The sequence below is a fragment of the Patagioenas fasciata genome, chromosome 22 (assembly GCF_037038585.1).
Source record: "Patagioenas fasciata isolate bPatFas1 chromosome 22, bPatFas1.hap1, whole genome shotgun sequence".
NCBI classification, from domain to species: domain Eukaryota; kingdom Metazoa; phylum Chordata; class Aves; order Columbiformes; family Columbidae; genus Patagioenas; species Patagioenas fasciata.
Genome location: NC_092541.1, coordinates 611,303 through 624,447, shown reverse-complemented (window position 1 = coordinate 624,447; position 13,145 = coordinate 611,303). Strand labels below are relative to the sequence as shown.

General features: G+C 46.2%; 1 protein-coding gene across 7 annotated transcripts in view; it reads right to left on the bottom strand.

Annotated features, from left to right (window-relative positions):
* TANC2 (tetratricopeptide repeat, ankyrin repeat and coiled-coil containing 2) overlaps positions 1-13,145 on the bottom strand; it is a 117,590-nt gene that overhangs the window by 98,339 nt on the left and 6,106 nt on the right. For 6 of the 7 annotated variants that reach the window (XM_065856314.2, XM_071798216.1, XM_071798218.1 and 3 more), the window contains 2 exons: positions 5,126-5,188; positions 391-488 (listed from right to left, as the gene is read on the bottom strand). In XM_065856314.2, coding sequence (XP_065712386.1) covers positions 391-457 — 67 coding nt within the window. In that variant the 5' untranslated portion in view covers positions 458-488; positions 5,126-5,188. Of the gene's footprint in view, positions 1-390; positions 489-5,125; positions 5,189-13,145 lie in introns of those variants that run through there. The other variant, XM_065856315.2, reaches the window with a different exon arrangement.

The window sequence follows — 13,145 nt, the reverse complement described above, 5'->3', positions numbered from 1 at the left end:
AAACTTCTCCACGTTACCACAAGTCAGCACAGTCATTTTCAAAATTTAAAAAAAAGTGTTTTCTTAATCCCCATAATTGAAACTTGACCTTTGATGTTCGTTTTCTATAGGATTATGTATTACTATTATTTGTTTTTCCTTACATCTTATCTCCCGATAAAAACAGACTATGGTTTACATACATTTTTAAATAAATATACATATCTTTTCAATATTAGATCACAGCACAACACGAAAACGACCTACGCTGATGTTCCGAATCTACAGCATCAGCTGAGTACATCTACTCATTACACAGAAGAAAGACGCGGTAAGACCAAAACACACATTAAAGGAACCCCTTCGAAAACCATGAATCAAACACATGCACGAGGAGCTGCGGTTACTTACCACTGGACCTGTTTTTGCGGTTCGACTTCCCTCCCGTAAGCAGCATCTTGAGACTGTTCCGAAACATGGTGATGCCGTTCACCGCGCGCACCCCAAACCTGCGGACGCAAAACAACGAGACGGAAAACAATCAGCTCCGGTTTAGTCAAGAGAAGAACGTCACAGACAAACAGTGAGAAAGTGCTAGAAACGAGAGAAACGCTTCGAATGATGAAAAACATATCTGCCAATACGCTTTCTAAGAAGAGCAATCGAGATCCACGGAAAACCTGCTGTTCTGTTTGCTTCCGTCATGCCAGGACAGCACAATTTCAGCGCTTCCAGCACGACCTGCCTATTTCATCAAATGATTTATCCAAGTGATTGCCACACCGAGCTGGAAAGACACAGCGTTCCGCGGACTCTGGTTCCCAAGCCACCAAAGAGCCGCTGCTCAGAAATGAGGGAACTGGCTGCCAGGAGCCTGCAGAGCACGGGAGGCCTGTCCTGCGCTCCTGGGCGGGCTGGCTGTCCATCCTCCTGCCAGCTGGGGGAACCCTTAGGAAAGCCCCACATTGACTGACGCAAAAAAGCACAAAGAAACACTATCCATGTATTTTTCTTCATTCTATACATCTCAGGGAAAAAAACCAGAAGTTGTCTCTGTGCTGCTGGAGATAAAAGGACGAGCCGGCTCAGCAGACACAGCGCCAGCTCCTTCTGGGGAACATCCTCGCATTAAAGCAGGTGAACCATCAAACAGCGCCAAGCAAAGCACTGCTCACCAGAGCAAACGCACAGAGTCTTTGATCAGGACACACAAACAACCACAAACTTCCTTCTATTGTACACGTAATATTGCGTAGTTACACGGTAACGCATTCATCTTCTAGAAATACAGTATGACTTTTTCCTGCAATAATAGCAGATTCTTCCTGGAGGATGCTCAGTAAACGTGACTTTGTTCATATTTATCTAATATTTTCAAGTATACTAATGCAATGAAACCCAGTTCAAAAAGCTTTATATGTATATTTAAAGCCAAAATCCTTCCAATACGACTTAGTGAGAGACACTAACACTGCAAGGCAGCAAACTAAGAGCACCTAGGTTCCAACCCGGAGTAAACGCGCACCAACAACCTTCCCTTCAGCCTTTCCCCACTCCCAGAAGCTCCCGGTGACCCGTGACAGTGCACAAGCAGATGTGGGTATGTTTGCCTGCACGTATGCATGAACATTGAACATGCAGCACAGGCATTTCCTTTGCGTTTCTGAATCTCCTGAACATCATGTGGCCTCTTTCTGTGCCCTCGCACAGCGACGTGGAAGCAGGAGTTATTCCTTAGGTTTACTCCCGGGGCTCCCAAACCAAGCTCAGGCCCCTTCAAAGCATCCGACCGCTACACAGCTACAAAAACCAAACCCCATCTGAGCACAAACACCGCTGTTTTCAGTCTGAATCCTGTTCATTTAGTTTCTTTACACGGTTGTTACGTTCCAGCTCACAGCACAGAAAGAAAACTTCGGGGTTTACATTTCCTTCCTCTCTTGCAATCTGTTACTAATAAATTCCATATACAACACTCTTCGCAGCATCAGAAGGAGAAAATATGAAGTTGACATTAAATGTAAAGAGGAGACAACCAAAGCGTTATTTATTTTGGAACATGATAATATGATAATCCCTCCCACACCCCACTAATCCCAGTGTATTTATCTGGGCTCTGAGGAGGACAACAGGCTGCAGTAAACACCTCCTGCCGCTGTCAGCACTGCCCCAGTCCCCTCTGCAACACCGAGCACTGCGCTGCTAACAGAATACGTACATTTGACGGATCCATTGATTTCTGTTTCAGAAAAAGCAGGCTCGAGTGGTTCTCACATTAAGCCGAGTGTCACAGCCACAATGAAGTTAATTTTTTCCTTAAAGTTTATGTAAGAAAGAAAAATGTACCCATCACCTAGCAACACCTTCCCGAGACAGGCAGAACAAGAAGAGGCAGTTTCCTTGTGCTCTGGGATGGTAATGTGGAAAAATCAGGAGGGATTAATAATGATTCCCAGCAGCACGCGGAGCACAGGCGCGTCTGCCCGAGCAAACCGCCGCTGGACCTGCTGCAAAGGGATCGCTCTGTTCGCGGGCAGGCACCGCGGCCCCGGAGCTCCTGTCCCACCCTAACGCACCCGCACCAACGCCGGCCCAGGGCCAGACGTCTGAGCACCCTGTGCAAAGCGTTCAGGTACAGACAGAGTGAATAAACCACAATCTTGCAGCATTTGGTGGGACTGGGCAGAGAAAGAGCCCACTAGAACCCCACTACAGCGCAGGGGGTTCTCTTTTTCTTGTTTCTTTTAAAAACCAGCTCTCTAGGTATTCGTTTTGAGTCCATCTTGGTCCGCAAGGACAATTACTCCTTATAACGGCATCTTCCTCAAAACCAACTTTCACATAAGTAGTGGACAGCCCAAACTTCAAAGTTCCAATGGATCAAGGAGGAGGTTCAGGACCATCCAGCTGCGCTGGACTCTCTGCAGCAGTTCCCTGTCCTTCTGGAGCTGAGGGGCCACAACTGGACACAATATTCCAGGTGTGGTCTCCCCAGGGCAGAGCAGAGGGGCAGGAGAACCTCTCTGACCTACTGACCACCCCCTTCTAACCCACCCCAGGTCCCATTGGCTTCCTGGCCACCAGGGCCCAGTGCTGGCTCATGGTCACCCTGCTGTCCCCAGGACCCCCAGCTCCCTTTCCCATACACTGTTCTCAGCTTTCAAGCAATTACTCCACGTACAACATACACCGTACACAAAAATCTGTTCCACGTTTGCCTGAAACAGCTGCTAGACTGAAACTTCCCATGCTCCGCAAATAAATTATTCAAAGTTTAACCTACACTCTTATTTTAAATTGCCTTGAAATTCAAGAGGAGGTTTTGAGAGACAACCTCATGACGGGGATTAGCAGCCCAGAAAAGCACATTTAAGCAACGCTCCGACATTCACGGGAACCCAGAGGCCGCACGTCGTACCTGGGAATTGTCACAAACTCCACAAACTGCACAGCCATCAAATGCATTAAACCCCGACTCACAACAGGAGCGTGAATAACTGATTAAAATACCTCTGAAGTCGAAGGAATCGGTTAAGGAATCGTGTAGCTAGCAGCTTGGTTCATGCACATTTAAAAACTCAGGAGCAGAATTTAGGGATTAAATATTTCCAGGAACTTTCAGAATGAAAAGAGCATTGTTGTAATCCCATAAAAATGCCAACAACTTATAGGATTATTTGTAAAAAAGGAAAACAAGAAAGGAATTCAAAGGGCTAAACCCTACCCATTACAGGTTTTGAAGCAATTAAGAGTTTATTAGACAAAGTTCTCTGAACTAATAGGCTTCAGCACAACTGAACGTGAACAAAAATTCATCATTTCACGTTTGCTCACGGAAGCCTGAACTTGAATCATTTTGCTGGGGGGCTGGATGTGAAGGGGATGGACAGACGGATCTTCACATCTTCTCCCAAAACGGGATTTAACACCAGAAACACTAAATAACTATTTAAAATGAGATCAGAAACTAAGAATTCCATCACTCACCACAAGTCACAACTTCTCTCTTGCACGTGAAAACATGGTGACCTTGAAATTAAGGAAATTTAATTTTGAACAGGGCTTGATCGTTTTGCGTAACCCGGTTTCTAATTCTAGATTAATGGCACAGACTGAGTTCACAAGGGACACCCATGTTCTCCACATACAATGTCAATTACAGAGCCTCCGAGGCAGAGTCAGCAATCCCATCACCTCGCGTCCCTCCGCAGCGTTCTCAGTGTCTTCTGTTTTGCCCACAACACTGAAAATCACTGCTTTGGTTGTAAATATCATCGGTCGCTGCCCTCCACCAACCACCACTTGAACTGGGTATTAAAGCCTGAAACGACGCGGGGCACTGTTCTACCAAAGTCGAGCCTAGTTAAACTGCGCCTTGGAAGGAATTCCAGGGCACTTTCTAGAGCTGGAATCAACAAGCCTCGTTCTGCCAGGACCAACAATCCTGATCCTGCCCCAAACCACCAGATGATTGAGGAGCAGCAAGATTCTCCATCGGGAACCGCCTGCATCTCAATTTTTAGCTACGACACAGAGCAGCCAAAAATCCGTCACTCACACAAACACCAGCTACATCTTGCATGTTCTATTTGAGGCTCTTTTCGATCTTAACTTCATGTTGAAGATACAGCAGCACGATGGAAAATGAAAACAAAACACCAGGCGAGGTATAAAGTGGCAGGAAATGTTACAGTACTCGACTACTTCAAGAGACTGAAGGGGACTTGAATTATTTTCTTGCTTTTTAAATGAACGAAAATACATATTAATGTACAGACCTGCTGCACACCTGCTCGAGTCTCAAGGACACGCACTATGGAACTGAGGTTCCATCCACTGACAAGCCCTGGAGATCTTCTCAGAACACAGAAGATTTCTGTGCTCATCACCTCCAGCAGGAAGAGATACAGAGCGATCACACACTAATTAACACACACTGAAAGCTGTTCCACACACTAACACACACTGAAAGCTGTTCCACCTTTCCTCTAAATACCGAAACAATCAGGTTCAAAACTGGTGAAACTGACACAGAAGATCCACGATCCACCTTCCAATTCCAGGTGACCACAGATTAAGAAAGAAATAATCCAGAACAACTTAAACAATTAAGAAAATATGGGACCGTTGAAAAAAATTCTCCTACCTTGCTATCTTTAGGCAGGTTAAATCTCTAGTAACAAGTGTCTTCCTCCATCCACTGACAGCCCTGAAAGACAGTGAAAAGGAGCGTTCAGCAGCACGTCCTCAGCGCGGCGGGGTCACCGCTGCCCAGCTGCACGCAGAACCCCACCCCAGGAACGCACTCATCACTTCCCAGAGCACCGCTGGACGGCCATCGGAGAGCCCTGCGCTTCAGCACTGTTCAAAACTTAATGCTCATGCTTCTAAATCTGTTAACCAATACGAATTCTGGTCACTTGAGTCTTCCCTCTCACCGCTTTCCAAACAGGAGATACCACTTGCCTTCGATACTGTTTAAAAAGTGCTACAGCACTTCCAAGGCCCTTCCTCCAGCCTACCAAAAACCCTGCAAAGTCCCTTAGTGTTTGGGGTTCTTTTATAAACTCAATCCTTACACAAACGCAACTCCCAGGAAGGGATTCAACACTCAATCAAGAGTTCAGTCCCTGGCCCTTTGCTCTGTCACCATGTACTTATAGCAAGTTCATCAAAGAGCCACGAGAAACATCTTGGTAATTACTGAAAAAGACCAGAGCGCTGATTTCAGTACCCGCATGTGTGTATATTGGTGCTGGACTCTCTGCAGCAGTTCCCTGTCCTTCTGGAACTGAGGGGCCACAACTGGACACGATATTCCTGCTGTCCCCAGGACCCCCAGGTCCCTTTCCCCTACACTGCTCTCTAATAGGTCATTCCCCAACTTAGACTGGAACCAGGGGTTGTTCCTGCCCAGATGCAGGACTCTACACTTGCCCTCAGCACCCACGGGTGCATCCCATCCGGACCCATGGATTTATGGGTGTCCAGATCGCCTGACTGCTCCTAATCAACCCAGGCAAACTCCTCCATTGTCCTGATTGCCTCTGGGGCCTCAGCGGTGCGGGATCCTCAGCACAGCCCCCGGCAGAGCAGACAGAGACAAAGCAGCGTTCAGTAACTCAGCCTTCTCTGGATCTTCTGTCACCAGGGCACCCACCTCGTTCATCAGTGGGCCTACAGTGCCTCTGCTGTTAGTTTTATCTGCCACGTATTGGAAAAAGCTCTTCCTGTTGTCCTTGACCCCTCTCGCCAGGTTGAATTCTAAGGAGGCCTTTGCTTTCCTGGTTGCCTCCCTACACTCCCTGCCAACAGCCTGATGTTCTCCCCAAGCGGCCAGCCCTCCTTCCATGATCTGTACACTCTCCTCTTCCACTGGAGCACACCCAGCAGTCCCTGTTCAACCACGCAGGTCTCCTGGCTCCCTTCCTTGACCTCCTACGTGTGGGGATGCTCCGATCTTGTGCCCGCTAGAAACAGCCCCTGAACACCAACCAACTGTCTTGGGCCCCTTGACCTTCGAGCAGCCTCACCTACTACAGTTAGCAGGGTGGATATAAGAGTAGTTTTCTACTCATCCTCAAGCAGCCAATGCAATGTTTTTTTCCCCATAATCTAAGCAAGCAGGTAAAAATTCACAGCAATTTTGCAAATCTAATTGAATTTGAAGCCTCTAAACCCAACGTAGTATAGGTCACATGTACCCTGATCTCAACAGTTTAATTATATTTTCCCAGAGAAATTAACAACTTACTCATACTTTTATCAACAGAATATTAATACCCAGACATTAAACACAGTGACCATCTGTCTTCGCAAAGCATACACTACAGCAGTGATCAGAACATGCTGCTCAACCAGTCCTGCTGGAAAGGAGAAAGGCTCGGAGATGGCCTCATGAATAGGGATTCCCATCGCTAAATGAGGTTATTTTCTAGTTTTGGCTGTCAGTCGCACCAGCTGGTATTCATCCGATCAATTGGGTAAGCCTGGATGCTATTCTAAAATCAAATAAAGATCACAGTTTCAATTCTTCGCACATATGTACGATGGAAACAAAATACATAGTGACAAAAAAATAGTCTCGATTCCAGTTCTAACTCACATAAATTCATTTGTAAGCAAAATGTGTGTTTTAATGACGCCTGACGGCTAACAAATCAAAGATTGGGAAAATGGCAATGTTCTTTACATTATAATAACGTAAATACAACTGACCTAACTTTATTAGGGACTAATCCGGAAAACAAGTCTCCTGTTCCCATCTTGATAAAGAGTTTGTCTTCTCAACTTCTTATTCTCTAATTAAGATTTGAATCATCTGTTCCCATATATAATTACTGTACTTACAGAGTTCATTACATAGGAACGTATACCATTGATAAATCAAGAATTCCACAAATAAAACCATACAACATCACACTCCGGTCCATAATTAGCTGCGTCTTGGCTGATTCTCAACAGTATTAAGCAAGCAGCCACTCTACCATATTCTAAATTGGCAACAGTTTCTTCGTGATCACCACTCTAAATAACTATGGGAAAGTGGCCAAACACCAATGGAACCATGGGGAAAAACCCAAGAGAAAACTGTCCATGCTTTCCCGTGCTTTAAGAGTTCCCTGCTCGCCCCATCGGGCTTAAAAACCAAACCAACACGCACCACCAGACGCCCAGCCCTCCCGGGTGTCGCACCCAGATGACATCCACGCTGGGGGACCTCAGCAACTCAGACTGCTGCTTTTATACGAAAATTACACACAGTTTCCATCTTATTTCCTGCTTCACAAATAGTTCCATACTAATAATGGGAAATAGTTCCACGCTATTGACGGAGCATCCCTTTTTCCAACAACTTCATAACGTTTATCAACATTCCCACCTGATCTACTAGCGCAGTGCTGGTGATGACCAGTGCTACGAAGCCCTCGCCTTCCTAACGCCTTCAGACACCAATCACCATAGCGTGTTTATTAACACTCAATACAGCCTGTTTGTCCACCCTCTCTGCTCCATCTCCAGATCGGTCATTATTTATTAACTGGCTGCTTTGGGTACCGCGCTCATAACACACACGCCAACGTGACCATAAAATGATGGGTTACATTAAGTATACACCAAGAAAAACATTTTCCTTCCAGACTAATTCAAGGTTGGGAGACCTATTGTAATTAACTGACATTTTAACAGATGTCAGCAAATAACTGCGAGAGGAGACCTAATGGCCCACAGGTCTCATGACACCGAAAAGCCATCGGACGCAGCAGCAGTTGTGAACACCCCACGCCTCTTCCAATATTGCCAACGCGGCTCAAAGTTTAACAGGGATTTCAGTAAGAACCGAACAAAAAATCCGCCAACACTACAGAGGATACGTTAAATGTTGAGTGAAATACAGCCATGAAAGTGGGACTTCAGTGACAGCTTGTTTCACTTGGCTTTAATTGGTTTTGGTAGCTGGCTAACTATATTCGTGCAGGAAAACTGTGGCTTTGCTGAAGTGGATATTTCGCTTTGAGTCACTTCTTCAGGCCTCCCAGCAAGGGAACACATGTACAAGCACTTGAAGGGCATATTTAAACACCTTTTATCTTTTATTAAGTATGAAAGTGATATTTAAAATAGGCCTGACTACTTAAGACAATGTGTTTAAACTACAAGCAGTTATAAATAAAGCCATTGTATAAGCACACTTGAAACCGCAGCATATAGCACACTGCAGAAGAATTCCATGTTGTATACACAAGCTCTGCTTCATCCTGCTCTTGTTTGCCAACAACTCCGAGCTTTCGGATGCCACCCTGAAAATGTAGATATGAAGACTTACAGAACTGCGCAGGTTCCACTCCAATTTGAGAAGAAACTTCTTGATGGTGAGGGTGGCAGAGCCTGGCCCAGGCTGCCCAGGGAGGCTGTGGAGTCTCCTTCTCTGCAGACATTCAAACCCGCCTGGACCCCTTCCTGTGGAACCTCAGCTGGGTGTTCCTGCTCCATGGGGGGATTGCACTGGATGAGCTTTCCAGGGCCCTTCAACCCTGACACCCCGGGGTTCTGTGAAGATTTCCACGTCAATGGAAAAGGGAAATGGGAAGGAGCGTTTTTGTGTGTGCTAATTTACTTAAACCCTTCCCATTACTAATGAGAAGCACCATAAAAATCGCTTAAGCATGGAAAGGCGAGGGGCTTCATTTCGTACCAAAGGTTTCAATCCAGATTTCACAGAGAGTCACCGTGTGTGAACAGAAAGTACATCAACGGGGGTGCGAAGCAGACCCTACCGAGTCCTTGCTGAACACCAGCGCGTCTCATGGGCACGGGAGGGACCAAAGAGCAAGCGCTGGCCCAATACTCAAATTCAACAGTGCTGCACAGATGAAACAACAGCAGGATGAGGAGGGGGAGGGAGGAGGAAGAGGAACAGCACAAATAAAGGAAGGAAAACCAACCTGATGTTCCTGTAGCGAGGAACATGCAAAAGCTCACCATCTGATATCTATACCAGAAGTCAACACAGCCCTGGTAGAAAAAACAAAGCGACCACATTTGACAGAAGCTCAGGTTCTCTCTCTAGCTTTCTTACAATACGTCCGCAGTGCTTCACGGCTTTGCCTACAATATTTCTACACGTCATTTAGTAAAACCCCGCCAGCAAACTGCGGACGGATAAAAGCGATTTCCTAAAGGCAAACACTGGATTCACAGTTATGCAGACAACACAACATGAAACCTGGACACTTCTTCATCTAAAAAGCAACCAACTATAAATACTGAATCTTCCAATCAAACTCGGCACTTCAAACGTGTAAACAAAGTGATGAATATTTCAAGCGGTTTCTTATTTGGAAGAAGATCACAAATTTAATTTTACTATTTATACTTTTAATAATCATTTCCTATTTGTGTTTTATCAAAAACAGAATCAGATCACGTCCATTCGCAGAGCGTTTCAGACGCACCCGCCCCGGCACCAGAGCGAACAGCAGGGACCCGGAACCCGGGTTTTTACAAGACACGGCTTTCTGTCGAGCTCCTCTCTGTTACAACGATGTGTCACAGAGCATCTGAAACACACAAAACCCACTCCTCCTCCATAACAGTGACGTAGTTCCTTTGAATTATCTGCAGTCATTCCAGACCGACTGAACTCTCCTTCCTCCACAGGCACTCCAGAAAACCTGACAGCCTTGTTTGCCTTACTGTACACAGGCACGTCCTACATCAACATGAAAGCTTTCTCTCCCCAAACACAATGACAATGTGTCCAAGATTATTTCACATATAACATTATAGATGTTACATGGGCTTATTTTTTAAACTCGTCCAAGCTTGGTCTAGACACATTTATTATTGCATACACTGAAGCGCTGGAGCCAGACCCTGCGCCTTGCACAGAGCTCAAAAAGGCTACAGAATTTATTCTTATTGCAAACCATGCACATCAGGAAGAAGAAAACATGCAAGTCAACGGTCTTCAGCTCAGTTTTCCATTTTATGCCTTCGTCACAACATACAAAAATACTCAGAAAACTGAAACCATTTGAAAGTTCAGCCCAGGTTTGGGAAATCCCACAAACAAAGCCAGCCCTGACCGTCGGCAATCCTTTGCAGCCATAGTTGTGTCAGCCTTAGTGCCAAGGAGAGCTGGGGTTTGTTTCTTACAACAGTCACTGTACACAACCCACCTGAAACCAAAATGATTGTTTCCTCTGCGAGGAAAGTCTGGGGAAAAGCGAGGAAGCATTATTTTATGTATTGCACCAGGTCCCTTCCAGCCCCTGACGTTCTGGGATTCTGTGAAACGAGACTTCTGAATAGAAACAGCTCGGTAAACAGAACTAAACAAACATACTCAGGTATACCCACAAAGAAGAGTGCAATGCAAAGCTATAGACTTGATGAGGACTCCTGCAGTTATAGATATGCCGGGGGGATACTGGCAGTGTCCCCCAGCAGAGAGACAAGGCATTCCTGCTGACGTGGGAGCATCTACCCAAATAACTTGAGAAAGAACAACAGAAGTCCCCTTGGCAAACCTGTGTCCGCAGCCTGTCTGCACGATCCATAGCGCTCCCCAGGGCTGAGCCCGTCTGCACAAGAATCCAGATATGGAAAGTCACGGATTCACAGCTCCCCGAACGCCCCTTGCTCTGTGCGCACTAAGCACGCACGCAGTCGACATGGAGGGGCTTTCATTTTCACTGTGGAGATCTACAGTTTCGCATGCTCCAAACCGCACTATCGACCATTCTTTTTATTCAGAATAAACACTGAGAAATTAATTTGTTCATATTTTAAGTTGCAAATTTTTCAGTATCTTTTTGAATCTGATCCCTTCTTCCCATCCCTGCAAGGCCCTGAAAGCCGATGGCATCCACAGGTTTCACCAGTACACGCTCAATTCTGTCACCCAGGTTACCAAGCAACTCGCTCGCCCGTTCTGCATCCACTTCACAGCAGTTCCGCTGATGCTACGCCCAACTCTGCAGACAAAAATACCACAGGCCACCCCACCACACGTGCTCCTAAAAGCAATACAGGGAGTTTTTCACCCACTTGCCAAGTTCTTCTCATCCTACAGCAGGTAGCGGCGATTTGTTGGTGGTGCCAAAGGAGGGAGAACCAAAATACTTCAGTTCCCATTTGGCAAAGTCAAATTCAAATCAACAGACCACTTCACTGTTCACTCTTCTAACGTAATTCCTCAGTTTCAACCGCGCAAGTGGAGGCTTACACACTCCAACACCAACACACCATTCCCACTGCTCTAGTGCCTGGTGGCGGTCTCGCAGCATCGCAGCCCCTGGTCCTGGACCTACTCCCCTCACACTTCCTTGCAAACACCAGCAACCAAAAGCTCAGCCCAGACCCCTGCGACTGAAATACTCCTCAGGTTCGCTAAAATAACCACTTGCATCTCCTTGTCTCTGGAAATGTACGCTGATTTAGAACGGCACCAGTTGGCTTGCGATCACAACTTGTAACTGGCAACAACTCCCACTGTTATTACTTTTTGGGCTAACTGCTACCCACATAGTGCCAGATGGTTGGTTCCACCTCTGCTGAGGAGGTGGCGGAGCACTGCCTGCTGTCACCATTGCCTTTGCTTGCTTTAGTTTTTAATCGAGACACAGATAATATCACCAGTCTAAAGAACGAGCGGGTGGGCTTATGTAGCTCCATTACAGTTTAAGCCTTCAAAGAACAATATTCCTTTCTTTAATGGTGCCTGTGGCACTAAATCCCCATCCCTGATGGCAAAAAAAGTCAAGGATGCCTTGAGACACGTGTTAAACAAGGGTCGGTGCCAATGGGAAGCTGCTCACTAAGATCTCAAGCAAACATTTCATGTTCTAACTGTGAAACTCAGTATCTCATAACGGTGTGAAAGAGCAGAAAATTGAGTTGGGGTCTTCTAATTAAATCTTACATTGAAAATTAAATAGTACAGAATTATTTGAATATGAGGAAAAAATCCTCATTAAATTATCAAATGGGAGATTTCTCCCTTCATAAAATATAAATTAGCTATTAAACTAAGATTACTTAGAAGTGCAAAAGCTGCTAGAAGAGATAATAAGCACCCTAACTTAAGCAACTACAGAAAGTAACAGATTAAGCAACATACAGCTATACGCACAGAACAACTGCCTGACATCCATATAATTTTGCAAATATCCTTAAAAATAAAGTCATATGAAGAATCCCAGAATGTGAGGGGTTGAAGGGCCCTGGAAAGCCCATCCAGTGCAATCCCCCCGGAGCAGGAACACCCAGCTGAGGTTCCACAGGAAGGGGTCCAGGGGGTTTGAATGGCTGCAGAGAAGGAGACTCCACAACCTCCCTGGGCAGCCTGGGCCAGGCTCTGACACCCTCACCCCCAACAAGTGGCTTCTCATCTTCCAGCGGAAACTCCTGTGTTCCAGTTTGCACCCACTGCCCCTTGTCCTGTCACTGGGTGTCACCCAGAAGAGCCTGGCTCCATCCTCCTGACACTGCCCCTTTCCATATTGATCCCCAGGAATGAGTCCCCCCTCAGTCTCCTCTTCTCCAGCTCCAGAGCCCCAGCTCCCTCAGCCTTTCCTCACACGGGAGATGCTCCACTCCCTCCAGCATCTTGGTGGCTGCGCTGGACTCTCTGCAGCAGTTCCCTGTCCTTCTGGAACTGA